At 43.7% G+C, this 24,186-nt stretch overlaps 1 protein-coding gene across 2 annotated transcripts in view; it reads right to left on the bottom strand.

Moving 5' to 3' along the window:
* Positions 1-6,778, bottom strand: part of gmds (GDP-mannose 4,6-dehydratase) — a 353,013-nt gene extending 346,235 nt beyond the window's left edge. For both annotated transcript variants that reach the window (XM_042322321.1, XM_042322322.1), the window contains exon 1: positions 6,568-6,778. In XM_042322321.1, the coding sequence (XP_042178255.1) occupies positions 6,568-6,663 (96 nt within the window). In that variant the 5' untranslated portion in view covers positions 6,664-6,778. The remainder of the gene's footprint in view (positions 1-6,567) is intronic.
* Between the last annotated feature and the right edge of the window lie 17,408 nt (positions 6,779-24,186).

Here is a 24,186-nt window from a genome sequence, read left to right as displayed (position 1 = left end):
GGTGAACATCTGTCGTTCTGCCCCTGAACAAGGCAGTTAACCCACAGTTCCTAGGCAGTCATTGATAATAAGAATGTGTTCTTAACTGACTTGCCTAGTTAAATAAAAGGTATTTTAATAACTTTTTTTATTTTTTATAAATCGGAAATCGGCGCCCAAAAATACAGATTTCCGATTGGTATGAAAACTTTAAATCGGCCCTAATTAATCGGCCATTCCGATTAATCGGTCGACCTCTAGTCTCAACCCCTCCCTGTGCAACTGGATTTTCTGACGGGCCGCCCCCAGGTGGTGAAGGTAGGAGACAACATCTTCACTTCACTGACCTTCAACACTGGGGCCCCACAAGGGTGTGTGCTCAGCCCTCTCCTGTACTCCCTGTTCACCCATGACTGCGTGGTCATGCACGCCTCCAACACAATTGTCATGTTTGCAGACGACACAACAGTAGTGGGCTTGATCACCAACAACGAGACAGCCTACAGGGAGGAGGTGAGGGCACTCAGAGTGTGGTGTCAGGAAAACAACCTCTCACTCAACGTCAACAAAAGGAGATGATTGTGGACTTCAGGAAACAGCAGAGGGAGCACCCCCCTATCCACATCGAAGGGACAGTAGTGGAGAAGGTGGAAAGTTTTTTAAAGTTTTTTTGTTCCTGGGTGTACACATCACAGACAAACTGAAACAGTCCACCCACACAGACAATGTGGTGAAGGCGGCGCAACAGCGCACCAAAACTGCAGTATTTTCCCATCATAGCATGTTCTCCATCTTCTTTTTAAATAGGGAGCCAATTTGTTTTCAGCACTTATTTCCATGACTGATCAAAACATGTTGTTTTCTCATAGCTCCCTTGTCCCTCTGCAGCAGACATATGGTGAGCAATTTTATAGTAACATCGAATCGCAATAAAATCAGTATGGAATCGTAATACATATAGTCATGTGAATCGCAATACATTTCGGCAAATAAGTATTGTGATAATATCGTATTCTTAGGTCCTTGACTATTCCGACCCCTAAAATAAACCTTCTCTCTCTCTGTGTGAGTGTGTTAGGGCTGGGCGATATATAGAATTAATTTGATTAATTCTAATTCATGTCTTTGCGTGATACACCAAATACCTGTATCGCAGAATCAAGTTTTTTTGTATTTTTCATTTTATGAGCATTTTTGTACGCTTGTTCTCATGTCTTTTTGGTCTCGTCTCGTTCGCTCAGCAGTGTATCAAATAGTTGTTCTCCCCACTGTATGTTAATAGGGGCTATTTTGAGCACTTTTATGGGATGCTTGCTTGTTTTCATTGCTTTTATTGGGAAGCGTAGCAGAAATAGATATTCTCATGTTATTTAAGTTAGTGCAGGGTGAGCTGAACACAGTGGACTTCCTACTACGGCACACGCCTCAGTGCTGAAAACATATCTGGTTCATAGGCACATGATTGCTGCATACAATAGTTGTAGGATCAACAGAGGCATTCAGGGTAGTCAGAGGGACATAAATTAGGTTACTTACATTGTGTCTACCAATGCCCCTGGTATAATGTACTTTTTTTTTTTTTTTTGCATTTTCCAATTAAGAACATTCAAAACAAAAGTGAAAAGATATCAGACAACAATAGGACAAAGTGACAGTAACAGACGAGCGTAACAAAAAATATATATAATTATAATTATATGAACATACATTAAGAAACAAAATAATAACGAGACATTGGATCACCTTTGCTGAAGCATTATGATGACTCAGCAACACAATGGTAGGCATTCAATGAGCTGGGCTTGGGCCATTGATAAGTCATTGTCTCAACGCAGCCGGTCTCTACAGTTTCAACAGTTCAGAGCTGCCCTTCATAATGTCATTAAAACCCACATGGACTACGATAGAATCGATGTCCATGTCCTGGCGTAGGACATTCTGGAGCAGCTTAGTAATGTAATTATGCTAGTTAGCTAGCTAGCTAAGTCAAGGTTGAGGGGGTGTGAGAGAAACATCTGCATGAGCTCAGCCATCCATACAGACGTGCGTGCAATTACTGACTGGGAAAATGTTGATGCTGTGAAAAAAATGTAAAACATGACGTCACAATCAGAACGATTGGGAAGTATTTCACGCTGAAAAGATTTTTACATTACACTGTGAACCTTCCCATTTGCACCAGAGATGTGTATATAATGACGAGATGCTCATGATTCCGCCCTAACAATGGAAGTCGTTGTCCCAAAGGCAGGAATGCAGGCGACAAGCTTAGGTTCAAAATAAGCCCATAGAAACGCATTGGGCTCATTTTGGATGGAAACCTCTCACTTGGTCACTTTCAAGCTCCTCCCCCTAAAACTCACAACAACGAAGATGAGATCACTTCTTCCTCTCTGAGGTTTAGTCCAACAGAATCTGTCATATGGACACCGAAAACACATGGAGACATTAGTTTACTGTAAAAGAGGAAAAGTTTACCTTTCAAACCATACCCTGTTTGTTTCAACTACTCACAATTCAAACAGAGTTGACACGACTAAAACAGATATAGCAATGAACATTCATTCTGGAAAATAATGCCATGTTTGTAGCGTGCGCATTATGGTACCGGGTATCGCTAGCAGCATTTTGGTCAAATAAAGATTGTTATAGTAGCTGTTTGGATGACTGTGTTTTATAAATGTTTAATAAGCATAAAACAATTATAAGGAATTGGCAATTCGTTTTCATTCTGAGAAATAAAGGTAGGCCACTTGATTTCAACATCTGAACAAAGTGGACAGGCTAGCATGCTGTTCAAACAGTTGGAGACAGACAGAAGGTTGTGTTCATAACAACACAACTGTTTCACCTTCTTAGCTGAATTCAGAGCTTGTGAAATTATTCCTAGATCCAAGTTGCCAAACTTGAAATATAAATATTAGCTGGCTACACACTAGCACGTGGGCTTGTGCTTGAGAGATTGTTTATAAGACCGGCGTTGATTTTCTATCACGCCTGCTACATTATTAGTGAATGTGCATTATGAATGGTTCTGGTTAAATTTGTAAACAAAAAGTGCATTTTTATAGACAGACATGAAAACCAGATAAGTGATTATTGCAAAAACAAAAATGCAGATACAATTATTTTGATCAAATCATTTAATTATTAGTGGGTCTTATGGAAGTGGAAGGCATACAGTTGAAGTCGGAAGTTTACATACACTTTTGTTGGAGTCATTAAAACTCATTTTTCAACCACTGCACAAATTTCTTGTCACCAAACTATACTTTTGGCAAGTCGGTTAGGACATCTATGTGCATGACACAAGTCATTTTTCCAACAATTGTTTAGAGATTATTTCACTGTATAACAATTCCAGTTGGTCAGAAGTCTACATACTCTAAGTTGACTGTGCCTTTAAACAGCTTGGAAAATTCCTATTTTCAATGACGGCCTAAGAACAGTGGGTTAACTGCCCGTTCAGGGGCAGAACGACAGATTTGTACCTTGTCAGCTCGGGGGTTTGAACTTGCAACCTTTCGGCTGGTAGTCCAATGCTCTAACCACTAGGCGAGCGAGCGAGCGAGCGACAGACCGCGACAGAGCGACAGAGCGACAGAGCGACAGAGCGACAGAGCGACAGACAGACAGACAGACAGACAGACAGGCACAGGCAGGCAGGCGGCAGGCAGGCAGGCAGGCAGGCAGGCAGGCAGGCAGACAGACAGACGACAGACAGGCAGGCAGGCAGGCAGGCAGACAGACAGACAGACAGACAGACAGACAGACAGACAGGCAGACAGGCAGACAGGCAGACAGGCAGACAGGCAGACAGGCAGACAGGCAGACAGGCAGACAGGCAGACAGGCAGACAGGCAGGACAGTTTGTATGTATGCATTTATGTATTTATTTATTATCCCAGCCCCCGTCCCCACAGGAGGCCTTTTGGTAGGTCGTCATTGTAAACAAGAATTTGTTCTTAACTGACTTGCCTAGTTAAATAAAGTCTAAACGAACATTTAAAAATATTATTACGTATCATCTTTTAACTAAATGCAATATTTTAGCTTCCAAAATGTAAGCAGGTATATCTAGCTTCCCAATAAGATGATCTGACGGAATGGCTTGTCCTGCACTTTGTAAAAACCCAGAGTCCATTGAGTGAATATTGGAAAAAGATCTTGGTTTCTTTCTAAACAGAGCAATGTGAATACTAAGAGGATTCTAACCATAAAATAGGTGAAGTGAACTGGCAAAATATTCTTCATTCAAAGGCAAGGGCAATGTGAATACAAAGACAACCAAGTTCTTTTGCTTTGTTTTTACCCCAGAGTTCCCTTTAAAGAGGACAGAGATCGGTTATTTTAAAAGAGGACTTATGTGAAAACACCCTAACAGACCAGTGGTACCAGTCAAACCAGTTTGTAATAATGCACTACACTGGCCCTCCCAGCCCTTAGTTTCATTCATGTGTGAGCCGAATCAAGAACCATCGCAAAGACAAAGGAGAGTAAACAAAGCAACAGGACGTTGTTGCGTGTCTGGTAGATATTTCTCAATCAACCAGGACTTGACTGACTGGCTTGTAATTATATAGGCCAGTGGCTCTCAAACCTCTCATTGGGGACACCCAGCCATTCCATGTATAGTATTTGATCTATTCCAGAGCTAGCACAACTGATTAAACTCATCAACTAATCATCAAGCCCTTGACTAGGTGACTCGGGTGAGCTAGTTCAGGGATACAACAAAATGGTGAAATGTGTGGAGGTCCCCGAAGAGAGGTTTGAGAGCCACTGGCCATGTTAAACCTAGATCAGGGGACCACAATACATTATTTGTTGTAGCCCTAAACTGGCACACCTAACTCAATTAGTAATGGGCTTGATGATAAGCCTAGTTGACTTATTGAATCAGGGGTGCCAGTTTAGGGTTACAACAAACAGGCTATGTGAAATGTCTGGTGTCATTGCCATAGCCTGGCATTAACCTCTAACGTCACAGCATACCAGACCTGTCAAACTGTTACCTAGCCCGGGTATAGACCTTGATAAAGGAGGCACGTGCTGCTAAACAAGCACAGTCAGTTCAGCGTGAATTAACTTCAATTCATGTACAATGGTATAGGCCTACCCTAAGACGGTAATCCTCTACACAGTATGTGTACAGTATGCCGTCGAACTTTGTGGGGCAAACTGCTACCATTTATGAAGTTAGACTCGTCTTGAATCCAGCCTGGCTGGCTCCCTACAAGGGTGTGACACCACTGTTCAAGTGACGTGTATAGAATTAGGCCTATAGAAGACAGGCAGGTACACTCGTCATACACATACACTCTTCTTCAGTGTACTTAGTCCTCTGATAGAAAAACCCCACCCTCTCTTCTATCTGCTCCCCTGCTCTGGGGACACTCTGGACACACATCGGGCAGGGCAAGAAGGAGCGACATCAGGGGCAGCAGAGCTGATATTTCCCTATCACTCCCTCCTTTCTCCCTCCCTCCCTCTCTTTCCTCAGAACTAACAGGATCTCGATGTGTCACTTAATCTTATCCGCTGGCTAAGTCAGGGGACACTAGATCTTTGGGTTGACACTCAGCCCAGCAGTATCCTATTTGATAGCAAACACAGACTGCTTTAGTTCCTGCTGTGATGTGGCAAACAAATCAGATCCTTCACCATTTTGTAGTGGAGCCTTCTCCCAGCCAGTCAAAATGGTGCCTCCAGCTCATGTGAGGCTGTTATAGGCATACTGTCTAAAAAAAAAAAACTTTCTACAACTACACTTCAGAATGACTAAAAACATGTAGCCAGTGTCGTATCAAGTCATGTGGGCTGAGCATCTGAGATGCAAGAAACATTGATAACAAATGCATAAATTGAGTAATCATTACCTGCATCATTATCATCACCATCATAGATTCTATTCATGAACCTTTCAGTAAATTCAAACTAACACCGGTGGTACTGGTAGCTTATATCATAACATCTTTGAAACATGCAGGGCTAAGGAGGCTGTTAGCCCTGGGCTAAGTCAAGTGCAGAGTATGAAAGCAGCTAAGTGCTATCCTATATCACACTAGATTCTCTATTCGTAGGGCATGTGTATCAGTGTCAATTATGAAAGTAAAATTAGACCAGCAATGAATAGCCATGGATCCGGGTGAAGCGTGTCTGTCTGGGGGAATATTCTCTTTCGACTTCCTGGTTTGACGCCCTGCTTTACCTCTGTATCATGACTGTGCATAATGTATCAGGTGCACTGGCGCACAACAGCTGGTTACTAAAATAATTATATTTATTCATAAGAACACATCGTTCGTGTGGGAAACGTATGTAACCAGCTGTGGTGCGCCAGTGCACCTGACACATATGAATGTAAAGTTAGACGAGTGAGATAACTATGCTCCATCCATCGCTCTGCTCACAAAACCACTGTCAGTCAAATCATACCAATGTCTATCGAACAGTACGCAGGCTACTGCAAAACAAACATAATAGCTACAGCTGGTATTTATTATTATTTATCTAACGTTATAGGTGTTCATATAGGCACCCTGTCCATACATCCTCTTTCCATTCATATCCGGAGACTGCGTTTACCTGTCCAGTGATGCCCGTGATAACAGCAACCTTCCTCGGCTTTTTCAGCTCTCCGTTCGCCCCGATGCTGGTAGACGGTTCCGTGCATTGGGCCATTTTTGCGCGTAGTGTTTCAAAGTATCAAACCTACTGACTTGCTGTTCTGATGGGCAGTTGTGTGGTTGTACGGTAGACACTACAAGCACAGGACCGTCTGTAACTACAACATGTGACGTACCAGGAAGTGCCTGCAGGACAGCCAATCGACAGATGGCAAGTAGATTCGGAGCAGAGGAATCTTCAGGCTGAAGAGAAGCTATTCGGTCTGGGGTTTCCCGTGCTTACTTTGGACAGCGCCGACTAGCTACAGTAGTCCAACATGAACACTGACGATTGCATAAAGCAGGGATCATCAACTCGATTCAGTCGCGGGCCGATTTTTTTCTTGGGTAGATGATCAGGGACCCACCCGGAAGATAATTACAAATAATTTGTAGACTAAAAATGTGCTGTAAGAAGCCCAAACAGATATATTTGATTAAAACATACTCATTTCAAACCTTGCTTACATTTGTTTATGATCACAGTACATGGTCTAAAGTATGTGGACACCTGCTGGTCCAACATCTCATTCCAAAATAATGGGCATTAATATGGAGTTGGTCCCCCATTGGCTGCTATAACAGCCTCCACTCTTCTTTCCACTACTAGATGTTGGAACATTGCTGCGGGGACCTGCTTCCATTTAGCCACAAGAACATTACTGAGGTTGAGCACTGATGTTGGGCGATTAGGCTGGCTCGCAGCCTGTGCTCTAATTCATCACAAAGGTTTTCTATGGGGTTGAGGTCAGGGATTTGTGCAGGTCAGTCAAGTTTTTCCACACCAATCTCAACAAACCATTTCTGTAGGGACCTAGCTTTGTGCATGCTGAAACAGGAAAGGGCCTTCCCCGAAATGTTGCCACAAAGTTGGAAATACAGAATTGCCTAGAATGTCATTGTATGCTGTAGTGTTACGTTTTCCCTTCACTGGAACTATGGGACCTAGCCCAAACCATGAAAAACAGCCCAGACCATTATTCCTCCTCCACCAAACTGTACAGTTGGCACTATGCATTGGGTCATGTAGCATTCTCCTGGCATCCACCAAACCCAGATTCATCCGTTGGACTGCCAGATGGTGAAGCGTGATTCATCAGTCCAGAGAACTTGTTTCCACTTCTTCAGAGTCCAATGGCGGCGAGCATTACACCACTCCAGCCAATGCTTGGAATTGCACATGGTGATCTTAGGCTTGTGTGTGGCTGCTTAGCCATGGAAAACAATTTCATGAAGCTCCCAACTAACAGTTATTGTGCTGATGTTTCTTCCAGAGGCAGTTTGGAACTCGGTAGTTCGATGCACTTATTGATGAAGCAGATGACTGAGGTGGTATACTCCTCAATGCCATTGGATGAATCCCGGAACATATTCCAGTCTGTGCTAGCAAAACAGTCCTGTAGTGTAGCGCCAGTGTCATCTAACCACTTCCGCATTGAGTGAGTCACTGATACTTCCTTCTTGAGTGTTTGCTTTTAAGCAGGAATCAGGAGGATATAATTATGGTCAGATTTGCCAAATGGAGGGCAAGGGAGAGCTTTGTATGTGTCTTTGTGTGTGGAGTAAAGGTGGTTTAGAGTTTTTTTTCCCTCTGGTTGCACATGTGACATGCTAGTAAAAATGAGATAAAACTGATTTAAATTTGCCTGTATTAAAGTCCCCAGGCCACTAGGAGCACTGCTTCTGGATGAGCATTTTCTTGTTTACTTATGACCTTATAGAGTTGGTTGAGTGCGGTCTTAGTGCCAGCATTGGTCTGCGGTGGTGAATAGAACGGCTACAAATAATATAGATGAGAACTCTCTTGGTAGATAGTGTGGTCTACAACTTATCATAAGGTACTCTACCTTAGGCAATACCTCAAGACTTATTTAAAATTAGACATCGCGCACCAGCTGTTATTGACAAATAGACACACAACCCACCCCTCGTCTTACTAGACGTAGCTTCTTCTCTGTCCTGCCGATGCATGGAAAATCCAGCCACCTCAATATTATCCATGTCGTCGTTCAGCAACAACTTGGTGAATCATAAGATATTACAGTTTTTAATGTATCTTTGGTAGGATAATTGTAATCGTAGGTCATCAATTTTATTTTCCAATGATTGCATGTTAGCCAGTAGAACGGGTGGCAGTGGGAATTTACTCATAAGGCAGCCTGACCTGCGCCCCCTTTTTCTCTGTCTTTTCTTCACGCAAATGACGGGGATTTGGGCCTGTTCCCAGGAAAGCATTATATCCTTCTCCTCAGACTCGTTAAAGGAAAATCCTTCTTCCAGTTTGTGGTGAGTAATCGCTGTTCTGATGTCTAGAAGTTATTTTCTGCCATAAGAGACAGTAGCAGCAACATTATGTACAAAATAAGTTACAAAATAAGTTGCAAACAACGCAAAACAAACTAGCAAAATAGCACAGTTGGTTAGGAGCATGTAAAATGTCAACCATCCTCTTCGGCGTCATATTACTGTACTTACTGTACTCTACTATGTTTTGTGAATTTACATGCATTACAATATGAAATTTACTGTAAATGTAATTGTAATGCATAGCGCAGACTTACCAGTTTTCTTGGTGAAATGTTCTCATGATTGAATTGACAGTTGATCTTTCTAGACTGAGGTGAACTAGTCTGGCAGCCTCTGCCATGGTAAGGCCTCTGTTTACAACATGGTCAACGATGATGGCCCGGACTTCATTAGACACAACAGTTCTCTGCCATCTGCCGCCATCTCTCTAATGTCCAACTCTTTGACGGGGCCCCTTGTCTACAAGCCCTTTGATTTCTTCCTCTCCCTTGCTGCCTGTCCTGCTTCATGTTGAAAGATATTGCAAGTGTTCACACACACGCCCTTTTACATGGTGACCAATTGTGGTTACCACTATGTAATATCAATTAGCAATAACGAGTAGTCATTATGTATAGTTATCATGTATCATACATCTCATTTAGGTGTTTAGTCTCTTGCTTTAAGCAAGCACACTAAATATTAAACATGATCATATACGCTGAGTGTACAAGAACTGCAACACTACTGGGGTTTTCCCACTCAACAGTTTCCCGTGTGTATCAAGAGTGGTCCACCACCCAAAGGACATCCAGCCAACATGACATAACTGTGGAAAGCATTGGCGTGAACATGGGCCAGCATTCCTGTGGTGAATGAAACCCAGTAGGCCTGGGCCAAGTTCTGGAACAATTTCATTAAAAGAAATTCTCATTTTGTCTGTCATAGTTGAAGTGTATCTATGATGAAAATTACAGGCCTCTCTCATCTTTTTAAGTGGGAGAACTTGCACAATTGGTGGCTGACTAAATACTTTTTTGCCCAACTGTATATTGCATCTTCTGAAATTCTTCTTAAAGACAGATCTGAGATCTGACTTTCCCGGGACGCTTTCCCAAAAATAATGTCAGGACAGAAAGACTCTTACTCCATCATGGAGAGAGTAGAACATTTGGACAACGATTATTGACGCTATCCCAATACCAGATGCTCACCACCCCCTTCCTCTCCTCTCCACTCCTCTCCTCCCTTCCCCTACTCTCCTACCTTCCTCTCCCCTATTTTCCCCCCTCTCCTTCCCTCCTTTCCTCCCTTCCTCCATCATCTCCCCCTGCCCTCTACACACAACTATGATCCTATCAGTTTGACACACATGGGACTCTAGTTAGAAAAACAGTCCAAAAATAATTTAATGTATTTAAAAGCATTTAAATCCCCACCCCCCTCACAGCCAACACAGACACTGAGACAAAACCAGGAAGACTAACAAAGAACCAATCTGTGTGTCTATGCGCGCTTGTATGCGTGCACGAGTGTGTGTATGTGTGTGTGGCAGAAGGATGTACACAGGATATATACCATTACATTTCTCTGAGAGAGGGTGTGCTAGTGTGAAGGGTCATTTATGAATGAATCATTGTAGTGACAGCCGAGTATCCGGTTCACCCTGTTAGTGAATTATATGCTGGAAAACACACATGCATATGTGTAATTTATTTACAGTTTGAATACTATTTCATTGTGTATACACATAGCCAAACATGCATGCAGACATAGATAACTGTGTACACATATAGCATCCATGTACTGTACATTCAACTGCACATAAAGTTATACAGCTCCCATGCTGTGAGTAAATGTACATGTAAAAGCATAGTTGAAGTTCAGTGTCACAGGGAAATTTCAATACATTTATAATTCATTGTTACATTTTTGTTTTACAGCAAAGTGTATGTTATTTTTCCATGAGCTGGAGACTGAAGACTAGAGAGAGAGAGGGATAGAGAGGGAAAGAAGGAGAGAGAGGGAGAGAGGGAGAGAGAGAGAGGGAAAGAAGGGAGAGAGTGAGAGAGGGGGAGAGAAGGAGAGGGGGAGAGAGAGGACAAAGGGAGAGAGAGGGAGAAAGAGAGGGAGAGAGGGAGTGTGGGAAAGAGAGGGACAGAGAGGGACAGAGAGGGAGAGAGAGGGAGAGAGAGAGAGAGAGAGAGAGAAGGACAGAGGGAGAGAGAGGGAGAGAGAGGGAGAGGGAGAGCTATACTAAAACTCTTCAACAACATCCTTAGCTCTGGCATCTTCGCCAATATTTGGAACCAAGGACTGATCACCCCAATCCACAAAAGTGGAGACAAATTTGACCCCAATAACTACCGTGGGATATGCGTCAACAGTAACCTTGGGAAAATCCTCTGCATTATCATTAACAGCAGACTCGTAGTACATTTCCTCAATGAAAACAATGTACTGAGCAAATGTCAAATTGGCTTTTTACCAAATTACTGTACAACAGACCACGTATTCACCCTGCACACCCTAATTGACAACCAAACAAACCTAAACAAAGGCAGAGTCTTCTCCTGCTTTGTTGATTTCAAAAAATCCTCTGACTCAATTTGGCATGAGGGTCTGCTATACAAATTGATGGAAAGTGGTGTTGGGGGTAAAACATACGACATTATAAAATCCATGTACACAAACAACAAGCGTGCGGTTAAAATTGGCCAAAAACACAAACATTTCTTCCCACAGGGCTGTGGGGTGAGACAAGGATGCAGCTTAAGCCCCACCCTCTTCAACATATATATCAACGAATTGGCGCGGGCACTAGAAAAGTCTGCAGCACCCGGCCTCACCCTATTAGAATCTGAAGTCAAATGTCTACTGTTTGCTGATGATCTGGTGCTTCTGTCACCAACCAAGGAGGGCCTACAGCAGCACCTATATATTCTGCACAGATTCTGCCAGACCTGGGCCCTGACAATAAATCTCAGTAAGACCAAAATAATGGTGTTCCAAAAAAGGTCCAGTCACCAGGACCACAAATACAAATTCCATCTAGACACCATTGCCCTAGAGCACACAAAAAACGATACATACCTTGGCCTAAACATCAGCGCCACAGGTAACTTCCACAAAGCTGTGAACGATCTGAGAGACAAGGCAAGAAGGGCATTCTATGCCATCAAAAGGAACATAAAATTCAACATACCAATTCGGATCTGGCTAAAAATACTTGAATCAGTCATAGAGCCCATTGCCCTTTATGGTTGTGAGGTCTGGGGTCCGCTCACCAACCAAGATTTCACAAAATGGGACATACACCAAATTGAGACTCTGCATGCAGAATTCTGCAAAAATATCCGCCATGTACAATGTAGAACACCAGATAATGCATGCAGAGCAGAATTAGGCCGATACCCACTAATGATCAAATCCAGAAAAGAGCAGTTCAATTCTACAACCACCTAAAAGGAAGGGATTCCCAAACCTTCCATAACAAAGCCATCACCTACAGAGAGATGAACCTGGAGAAGAGTCCCCTAAGCAAGCTGGTCCTGGGGCTCTGTTCACAAACACAAACACACCCCACAGAGCCCCAGGACAGCAGCACAATTAGACCCAATCAAATCATGAGAAAACAAAAAGATAATTACTTGACACATTGGAAAGAATTAACAAAAAAAACAGAGCAAACTATAATGCTATTTGGCCCTAAACAGAGAGCACACAGTGGCAGAATACCTGACCACTGTGACTGACCCAAACTTAAGGAAAGCTTTGACTATGTACAGACTCAGCGAGCATAGCCTTGCAATTGAGAAAGGACGCCGTAGGCAGACATGGCTCTCAAGAGAAGACAGGCTATGTGCTCACTGCCCACAAAATGAGGTGGAAACTGAGCTGCACTTCCTAACCTCCTGTCCAATGTATGACCATATTAGAGACACATATTTCCCTCAGATTACACAGATCCACAAGGAATTCAAAAACAAACCCAATTTTGATAAACTCCCATATCTACTGGGTGAAATTCCACAGTGTGCCATCACAGCAGCAAGATTTGTGACCTGTCCCACAAGAAAAGGCCAACCAGTGAAGAACAAACACCATTGTAAATAAAACCCATATTTATGCTTATTTATTTTTCCTTGTGTAACCTTAACCATTTGTACATCGTTACAACACTGTATATATATATATATATATAATATGACATTTGTAATGCCTTTATTGTTTTGAAACTTCTGTATGTGTAATATTTACTGTTAATTTTTATTGTTTATTTCACTTTTGAATATTATCTACCTCACTTGCTTTGGCAATGTTAACACATGTTTCCCATGCCAAAAAAGCCCCTTGAATTGAATTGAATTGAATTGAGAGAGGGAGAGAGAGAGAAGGACAGGGGGAGAGAGAGGGAGAGGGAGAGAGAGAGAGAGAAGGACAGAGGGAGAGAGAGAGAGGGAGAGAGAGGGAGAGAGAAGGACAGAGAGAGAGAGAGAGAGAGGACAGAGGGAGAGAGAGGGAGAGAGGAAGGAAGGACAGAGAGAGAGAGAGAGAGAGAGAGAGAGAAGGACAAAGGGAGAGAGAGAAGAGAGAGAGAGAAGGACAGAGGGAGAGAGAAAGAAGGAGAGAGAGAGAGAGGACAGAGGGAGAGAGAGGGAGAGGGAAGGACAGAGGGAGAGAGAGGGAGAGGGAGAGAGAGAGAGAGAAGGACAAAGGGAGAGAGAGAGAGAATGGGTTTCTCTAAGCAGAAGCAGATGTTTTAGATTGATCTCCACTGATCTCTTCTTTCAGAGGCCTGTGGTGAGAATGAAAACTGCTGGTGAACACACACACACACACTGTAATGGGAATATTTAAGATGAATAAAGTTAAACACAACTAACACAATGCGTAGCACATTTTTATACCCTCTGTAACACACAAGACTTCCAGGGTTCTGTTTGTGCACAGTGTTGTGACTGACACCAGACTGTAAGTACAAGGACACTGATGATTATTGTATTATCTGAAACACTATGTGATTCTGTAGCTGTGACAATGTCACTGAGTTTTTCTTTTATTTAACTAGGCAAGTCAGTTCAGACCAAATTCTTATTTACAATGACGGCCTACCCTGGCCAAACCCGAACAACACTGGGCTAATTGTGCACCGCCCTACAGGACTCCCAATCATGGCCTGATGTGATACAGACTGGATTTGAACCAGGGGCTGTAGTGACACCTTTTAGCACTGAGATGCAGTGCCTTAGACTGCTGCGCCACTTGGGAGACTTCTGAGTATTCTGATTAGTGACAATTCTCTGAAGGACAGCCAAGTGTGTAGCTATGGCCAGTAATCTCACAGGAGATAGCAGCATGTGTGTGCAGCTAAAGTTAGCTCTCAGACACTGTGTATGGATGCAGGCCTACTCTACATGGGCCAATGAGTAAACGTCTTTGTGTGCGTGTGCATTTGTGTGTGTGGTGTGTCTGGTGATAAAATCCTGTCAGTGTGTGGTACCAGATGCGGCCGCAGATTCATAAACCTCCACAATAGGCCTAGTAAATCCAGCTGACGTACCTCTTCTCGGCAAACCCCCTGACTTACCAATCGTTCCCGGCAGCCTTGAGCATGGGCAAAAACTAGCCAGTTAGGATCAGGCAAGGCAATATTGACACAGTGCTTTGTCGATCTAGATCAACACATTCATAACACATCTGAAGGACAGCAGATGACTGCGTCAACATTGCCTTAACATCGTTCAGATAAGCTTTTTTAGCCCAGTGTTTAACCTGTCAATTCTCATTCTATTCAGAAAATCCAAGGTCTTCAATTCAGGCTTCTTATCAAGCACTGTGAATGTGAAATGTACTGTTTTAAGGTACATTTATAGTCCGCTCAGGAGAAAAGTAGTAGCTTGCATTAAGTTAGTTGACAGTTCAAGACTACTGTTGTTACATGAACTCGGTTCATCGTTATCCTCCCTGTAGGGATATTTATTTTGCAGCACAGACAAATCACATGAGACCATTTCTGCCTCCAAAATGGCACCCTATTACCTATAAAGTGCACCACATTTAAGTAGTGCGCACTATATAGGGAATCGGGTGCCATTGGTTCCGGTCAAAGGTACTGCACTTCATAGGGAATAGGCTACAGTAATAGGACTTTCCAGGTGAACAAAAAGGAGAGCAGTGGTTGGTTGAAAAAGTAAATCAAAAATCTGTCCAGTTTATTACAAGTTGTAACAGGGAGACACCACCCAGCACAGAAGCAATGTCTAACTGGCCTCTCAGAGACGGGCCCTTTCAACCCATCAGTGGAGGCTGCTGAGGTGAGAACAGCTCATAATAATGGCCGGAACGGAGCAAATGGAATGGCATCAAATACCTGGACACCATGTGTTTGGTGTATTTGATCCCATTCCACTGATACCACTCCAGTCATTATCACGAGCCAATTCTCCCCAATTATTTATTGGATTTTTTTTGTGTAGGCTACACCACACGATATTGTATACAGTGCATTTCAATCACAGATAAAGACATTAGGCCACTTAAGACAGAAACGATGAGAAGGAGATTGGTTGTGTAATACACACGAGAAATACTTTTTTGTTTGCCTTTATAAACACATTTCTAAAGAGTAATTTCTGTCTATTCAAATCAAATCAAATCAAATTTGATATCAAAAATATTTCACAATAAGCCGTGATAGTGTGTTGACACTTAATATCCTTATCAGACAACACCAACGTCTGTAAACACCAGCCCAAGAGGCTCGTAGGAAGTCAAAATAAAAAGACAGGCAACTGCTGCTGAAAAACACAGTGTTCGTAGAATGTCATCAATACAATACAACAGGGAGTAATCATTGTGTCCTCGGTCCTTTTAGTCCCCGTCTGGAGTCAAACACTATCAACAGATATGAGAATAAGCCATGACATTCAGCAGGTTGATCATCAACCCGCACCTTGGCAGTTGCAAAAGAAACTCTGGAAACTATGTGTATTACAGAAACTGTGCTGATCACTCTTAATAGACTGTGAACTATAGTCATCTTCAATGTTCCCATACACTACCATTTGGGAGGCAGGCATAACCATTTGGTTTGAACGTTTGGAGTGACAGAAAATACCCTTTGAGGCAATCAAATACACTGAGCAAATACCATAATACGACCTTGCATAAAAACATCAGCTTTTATGTCTCAGTTTGTGTCTCAGTCTATGTCCCAAATGGTAACCTATTCCTTATTTAGTGCACTGCTCTGGTCAAATGTAGTGCATTATGTAGGGAATAGGGTTCTTTTCAGGACACTCTCTTAGCCTGTCTGTAACATTATGAAAGGGCTCACTCAATGCCTGGCCTAAATGTAAACACCATCTCATTGGCCTTCCAAATAAAAACCACCTGCCTGGGGGTCCTGAGAATCACAGAGGCTGTCCGTCCACTCTGCCCAATCAAAAGAGAAAAGCTTAGAGACATCCCAATGGGCACACACTGGTTGAATCAATGTTGGTTCCACGTCATTTCAGTGAAATTACATTGAATCAACGTGGAATAGATGTTGAATTGACATCTGTGCCAAATGGGATTCCTTTTCCTCTGATTTGATCTTTTCATCTGACTTCCTGCCTGTGTGTGTCTTGTTGTGTGTGTCTTGGTATGTGAGTCTCACTGTGTGTGTGTGTGTGTCTTGCTGTGTTGAAGCAGAGTAGAGAAGCCCTTCACACCGTTACGTCTGTATATGTGTGTGAGGGCCACCCACGTCTTCAGGCATGTTCTCCCCCTTAACCTCCCCTTGCTGCTGTAAACACAATACCTCCGAGGCGACTCCCATCTCAAATCAGACACATGATACACAAATACACCGACCTTCAGCTCAAATCAATTCATTATAACCCAATACTACAGATCTTAATTTGAAATGCAGGGAATTTTAAACTTGTAGTGTATTTGAGGTTTAAAAATGCTTCTAAAGTTTGTCATTTCCACTTTGAAATTTCAGACTTGATTTTTCCTCATGAAAAATTTACAAAAATGTCCATTAATTATAATCTACATAATAATTCACATTTTCTATTGCTGCAGGATTATGGCTCAAATGAAGATCCTACATACTGTGTGTAAGAGTAATAATACAACACCACCACACCACTGTCAATATCAGTAGTTCTACTACTAATACTGCTACACTAGAGATGGTACTACTGTTAGTAATGATATGTGACAGACGTACGGATGTCCATGTTCTGTGGTGGTCTCTGTCTCTTTACTGAGGGAATCCCCTGCTCTCTGTTTGTCCAGCTGGTCTTGATTCCGCTGTCTTAGATTGCAGTGCATGCCTGTGTGCGAGATAGGATCAAGGTATCTGTATTTTATTCTCTGGTCTTAAATTTAGTTTCTCACCATTTTGGCGTGAGAAAAGGGGAGGAGAGGAGAGAGGAGAGCAGAGGAGAGCAGAGGGGGGTAGTGCTGGACGGATCAAATAACTTTCACCTGCTTGGCTCAATGTGTGCATATTAAGAGTAATACAACGTATTAGCTGGATTTCATTCAAACCGTATATATGTTCCCACATGACCTCACCCTGACCTCTGGCCGTTCATACTGACACATTTCTGTCTCTCTGTCACAGGGATGTATTGACCAAAGGCAGGGCATGGAGTCGAATTAAAAAGGTCTTATTCATTAGAATTTTAAAGTGTCTGTTTTTAAATAATTTTAGAGACAATATTCTAAAAGAGGTGTTGGTACTTAAACAGCACAGAATTAAAGGTGTCAGCCCATTTCAAGCACTGACCAGAGGCTGCCAATCTTCAATCAGAAAGTCTAATGAAGACGACACAACGGTGGTAGGTCTGATCACAGACGACGACAAGAAAGCCAAATAAAATAGCCTCTCCCTCAATGTCAGCTAAATCAAGGAGGTAATTATGGTGGTAGTGGGGGGGGATGCAGTGAAGAGGGTAGAGGGTAGAGAGCTTCAAGTTTTTCGGTGTACACATCACAGAGGATCTGACATGGACCAACCATACAGGTACAGTTGTGAAAATGGCACATTAGCGCCCCTTCTACCTCAGGTCGGCTGAAGAGGTTTGGCATGATCCCTCAATTCCTCAAGAAGAGGGTGGTGCCCAGTCCATCACAAGTTGGGTGCAAGCTCCCAGCCCTGCAGAACATCTACACCGGGCGGTATCTGAGGAAGGCCTGGAAGATTGCCAAGGACTCCAGCCACCCCAGCCGTGGATTGCTCTCTCTCTGTTACCTTCTGGCAGGCAGTACCGGAGCATCAGGTCTCGGACCAACAGGTTCTGAGACAGCTTCTACTTCCAGACCATAACACTGCTGAACAGCGAACCCCAAGCTGTCTACCTGCACAATTGTTTGCTTGCCAAGGATTGCAGGCTTGAAGTGGCTTCCTTGATCACGCAGGTCGCCAGCCTACGTAAGATACTGGGGAAAACGCAGGGTGGAATGTTTACCTTTTCTACACCGGTGGCTGAATGGCAGTCACGCGTGTTTGATGCATCTCCATCTGATAGTGGAGTTGAAGGAGTACAGCAAGAGGAGCATGGCAATCAACGATGGTCGCATGTCACGAGCCGTGGAAGTTGAAGACAGCGGCCTCCAGCAGAGCAGTCTACACTCCCAACGAGAGGCCCGGATTGGATACAAACAATTAATAGTTTCGCCATCCTGAAGCCTGATCTTCCTGCACCTTCTTCGCTGGGGGTACCTGCGGATTTCCTCATCCTTCTCACCAGCAGTGATTTTTGGCAGCTCTATGGTAAGAAATGTGACCGTTCCTGGTGCAAAAACAATGTCCTATCCTGAAGCTTGAGTAAATGACATTGCTAAGCTGCTCCAGAATGTGCTACGTCAAGACATGGATATCATGGCATTGGACGCTTTAGCAGGATTCTTTCTCTTCAAAACTGGATATGTGGGTGTAACTTTTATTGAACATTTCGAAACCTTTTGGAAACAAAACACGTTTTATAAGGAGGATTGGATCCACCCAAATAACTTGGGTTGCTGGAACCATTATAAGGTGTGGTTGAGACAATGACTTATCAATGACCCAAGCCCAGCTCAGTTAATCCCTGTGACGCTGAGTTGTCATAATGCTTCAGCATTATACCAGGGGCGTCGGTAGACACAATGTAAGTAACCTCATTTATGACTAGCTTCAATCAAGCTGCCCACTCAAGAAAAGTTTCAAAGTTTCAAACAGTGCTTGCAACCTGGTTCAGGTTATCAGTCAACCTACCAGGGTAGCTACAAACAGCACAGGAATGAAATCATCAACATGTATGGATCACATCTTTACTAATGCTGCAGAAATTCGCTTGGAAGCAGTATCCAAATCCATCGGATGTAGTGATCACAATATAGTAGCCATATCTAGGAAAACCACAGTTCCAAAGGCTGGGCCTAATATAATGTATAAGAGGTCATACAATATGTTTTGTTGTGATTCCTATGTTGGTGATGTACAGAATATATACAAATATATACAAATATTTATACAAATATTTATACATATTTATACAAATATTTTCACACCACGGACCAACAAATATTTATTTGTTGGTCCGTGGTGTGTAATGAGGAGCAACCAGACGCTGCACTTGACATATTTCTGAAATTGCTTATTTCAGTTACTAATAAGCATGCACCCATTAAGAAAATTACTGTAAAACTGTTAAGATGAGATGAATGAGGCAAAGGAATTATCAGGTAATTATCAGGTAAGACCCAAATGCAGACTGTATTGAAGTAACAATGTTTATTACAGCAACAGGGGCAGGCAAACGACAGGTCAAGACAGGCAGAGGTCGATAATCCAGAGTAGTGGGGCAAAGGTACAGGACGGCAGGCAGACTCAGGTCAGGCAGAGGTCGATAATCCAGAGTAGTGAGGCAAAGGTACAGGACGGCAGGCAGGCTCAGGGTCAGGTCAGGCAGAGGTCGATAATCCAGAGTAGTGGGGCAAAGGTACAGGACGGCAGGCATGCTCAGGTTCAGGTCAGGCAGAGGTCGATAACCCAGAGTAGTGGGGCAAAGGTACAGGACGGCAGGCAGGCTCAGGTTCAGGTCAGGCAGAGGTCGATAATCCAGAGTAGTGGGGCAAAGGTACAGGACAGCAAGCAGGCCCAGGGTCAGGTCAGGCAGAGGTCGGTAATCCAGAGTAGGGGCAAAGGCACAGGATGGCAGGCAGACTCAGGGTCAGTTACAGTGGTCAGGACAGGCAAGGGTCAAGAGGACGAGAAATGTACAATGCCGACCTCTGACGTACAATGCTATTTTACAGTAAACAAATTGAAAACAGACTTTCAGTATGCTTATAGGGAAGGACATTCAACAAGCACAGCACTTAAACAAATGACTGATGATTGGCTGAGAGAAATTTATGATAAAATATTGTGGCCGCTGTTTTGTTAGACTTCAGCTCGGCTTTTGACATTATCGATCATAGTCTGCTGCTGGAAAAATGTATGTGTTATGGCTTTATACCCCGTGCTACACGTATATTGTGGATAAAGAGTTACCTGTCTAACAGAACATAGAGGGTGTTCTTTAATGGAAGCCTCTCCAACAGAATCCAGGTAGAATCAGGAATTCCTCCGGGCAGCTGTCTAGGCCCCCTACTTTTTTCAATCTTTACTAATGACATGCCACTGGCTTTGAGTAAAACCAGTGTGTCAATGTATGCGGATGACTCAACACAATACACGTCAGCTACTACAGTGACTGAAATGCCTGCAACACTTAACAAAGAGCTGCAGTTAGTTTCAGAGCGGGAGGCAGAGAATAAGTTAGTCCTAAATATTAAAAAACTAAAAGCATTGTATTTGGGACAAATCAATGACTAAACGCTAAACCTCAACTAAATCTTGTAATAAATCATGTGGAAATTGAGCAAGTTGAGGTGACTAAACTGCTTGGAGTAACCGAGAATTGCAAACTGTCATGGTCTGTCCATAATAATGTTCTGCTCTACCTTCTTAACAACACTATCAACAAGGCAGGTCCTACAGGCCCTAGTTTTGTCGCACCTTGACTACTGTTCAGTCGTGTGGTTAGGTGCCACAAAAAGGGACTCAGGAAAATTGCAATTGGCTCAGAACAGGGCAGCATGGCTGGACCTTGGATGTACACAAAGAGCTAGTATTAATAATATGCAAGTCAATCTCTCCTGGCTCAAAGTGGAGGAGAGATTGACTTCACAGTCCCCAAGTCCAGAACAGACTATGGAAGGTGAACAGTACTAAACAGAGCCATGACTACATGGAACTCTATTCCACATCAAGTAACTGATGCAAGCAGTAAAATTTTATTAACAAAACAGATCAAAAAAACACCTTATGGAACAGCAGGGACTGTGAAGCAACACAAACATAGGCACAGACGCATGCATACACACACACAATAACATACGCACTATACACACACGTACACATGGATTTTGTGTTGTAGATATGTGGTAGTGGTGGAGTATTGGCCTGAAGGTACACAGTGTGTTGTAGATATGTGGTAGTGGTGGAGTATTGGCCTGAAGGTACACAGTGTGTTGTAGATATGTGGTAGTGGTGGAGTATTGGCCTGAAGGTACACAGTGTGTTGTGAAATCTGTGAATGTATTGTAACATTTTTTAAATTGTATAACTGCCTTCATTGGACCCCAGGAAGTGTAGCTGCTGTCTTGGCAGTAGCTAATGGGATCCATAATAAATACAAATACACATACACACACAGAACACACACACACACACACACAGTTACCGTTGCTGCTACAATTTAAGATGCTCAACCATGCCACTACTCACTTTTGTACATTTCATTCATTCTTAATGTCTACATATTCCAAACATTACTGATTTCTTACTTTTTGTTACTTCTTAGTTTTTTCGTTTTTTAGAAATGTGAATTGCACTGTTGAGAAGAGCATTTCACTGTTCCGTTTATACCGTGTATTCTGTGCACATGACCAATACACTTTGATTTGATTTGAGGAGAGGGTGTCAATAAGACCTATCATAACATATATATATATATATATATATTGCCCTTCACTCATCCTCTGCTGAACCCTTGCATGTACATGTATTTTACTGAAGATCCACTGCTCATAAAACCAGTGTCTCGTTGAGCTGGTTTGCCCAAACTCTTTTCAACATGATAGCATGCTAGCCGTTAGTTAAAGGTGTGTTATCGGTGTAATCAAATGCCAAGGCAATGATATGACAACATTATTCCTACATTCTTGGGTTCACAGTAATGCATCATTTGTAACTGCCATTTCCAGTTACCTGTCATACCAGTTTGTATAAATGTCTGTAGCATCTCTCTCCCTCTGTCATCTATCTTCCTCTGACAGGACTCACTCCTACCTCGCTGACAGGACTGACTCCTACCTGGTGGACAGGACTGACTTCTACCTGACTGACAGGACTGACTCCTACCTGTTTGACAGGATTGACTCCTACCTGACTGACAGGACTGACTCCTACCTGGCTGACAGGACTGACTCCTACCTGACTGACAGGACTGACTCCTACCTGGTTGACAGGATTTACTCCAACCTGGCTGACAGGACTGACTCCTACCTGGCTGACAGGACTGACTAGGTTGACAGGATTTACTCCTACCTGGCTGACAGGACTGACTCCTACCTGGCTGACAGGACTGACTCCTACCTGGTTGACAGGACTGACCTGACTGACAGGACTGACCCTGGCTGACAGGACTGACTCCTACCTGGCTTACCTGGCTGGTTGACAGGACTGACTCCTACCTGGTTGACAGGGCTGACTCCTACCTGGCTGACAGGACTGACTTCTACCTGGCTGACAGGACTGACTCCTACCTGGCTGACAGGACTGACAGGACAGGACTGACTCTACCTGACAAGTCCTACCTGACTGACAGGACTGACTCCTACCTACCAGGACTGACTCCTACCTGGCTGACAGGACTGACTCCTAGGGACTGACTCCTACCTGACTGACAGCTTGGTTGACAGGACTGACTCCTACCTGCTCCTACCTGGTTGACAGGACTGACAGGACTGACCTACCTGGCTGACAGGACTGACTCCTACCTGGCTGACAGGACTGGCTCCTACCTGGTTGACAGGACTGACTCCTACCTGGCAGGGCTGACAGGCTGACAGGACTGACTTCTACCTGGCTGACAGGACTGACTCCTACCTGACTGACAGGACTGACTCCTACCTGACTGACAGGACTGACTGCTACCTGACAAGTCCTACCTGACTGACAGGACTGACTCCTACCTGATTGACAGGACTGACTCCTACCTGACTGACAGGACTGACTCCTACCTGACAAGTCCTACCTGACTGACAGGACTGACTCCTACCTGATTGACAGGACTGACTCCTACCTGACTGACAGGACTGACTCCTACCTGACAAGTCCTACCTGGCTTACAAGACTGACTCCTATCTGGCTTACAGGACTGACTCCTACCTGACTGACAGGACTGACCCGTACCTGACTGACAAGACTGACCCCTACCTGACTGACAGGACTGACCCCTACCTGACTGACAGGACTGACCCCTACCTGACTGACAGGACGGACTCCTACCTGACTGACATGACTGACTCCTACCTGATTGATTGGACTGACTCCTACCTGACTGACAGGACTGACTCCTACCTGGTTGACAGGACTGACTCCTACTGACTGACAGGACTGACTCCTAGCTGACTGACAGGACTGACCCCTACCTGACTGACAGGACTGACTCCTACCTGACTGACATGACTGACTCCTACCTGACTGATTGGACTGACTCCTACCTGACTGACAGGACTGACTCCTACCTGACTGACAGGACTGACTCCTACCTGGCTGACAGGACTGACCCCTACCTGGTTGACAGTACTGACTCCTACCTGGCTTACAAAACTGACTCCTGGAGTGGTGATTCTTCTGTCCTCTAGACACTGTAAGAGGAGTGGGGATCCTTCTGTCCTTTAGACACTGTAAGTGGAGTGGGGATCCTTCTGTCCTCTTGACACTGTAAGAGGAGTGGGAATCCTGCTGTCCTCTAGACACTGTAAGAGGAGTGGGAATCCTTCTGTCCTCTAGACACTGTAAGAGGAGTGGGAATCCTGCTGTCCTCTAGACACTGTAAGAGGAGTGGGAATCCTGCTGTCCTCTAGACACTGTAAGAGGAGTGGGAATCCTTCTGTCCTCTAGACACTGTAAGAGGAGTGGGAATCCTTCTGTCCT

The sequence above is a fragment of the Oncorhynchus tshawytscha genome, linkage group LG05 (assembly GCF_018296145.1).
Source record: "Oncorhynchus tshawytscha isolate Ot180627B linkage group LG05, Otsh_v2.0, whole genome shotgun sequence".
NCBI classification, from domain to species: Eukaryota; Metazoa; Chordata; class Actinopteri; order Salmoniformes; family Salmonidae; genus Oncorhynchus; species Oncorhynchus tshawytscha.
The sequence above is the reverse complement of the archived record's forward strand: the minus strand, read 5'-3'. Positions and strand labels throughout refer to the sequence as shown.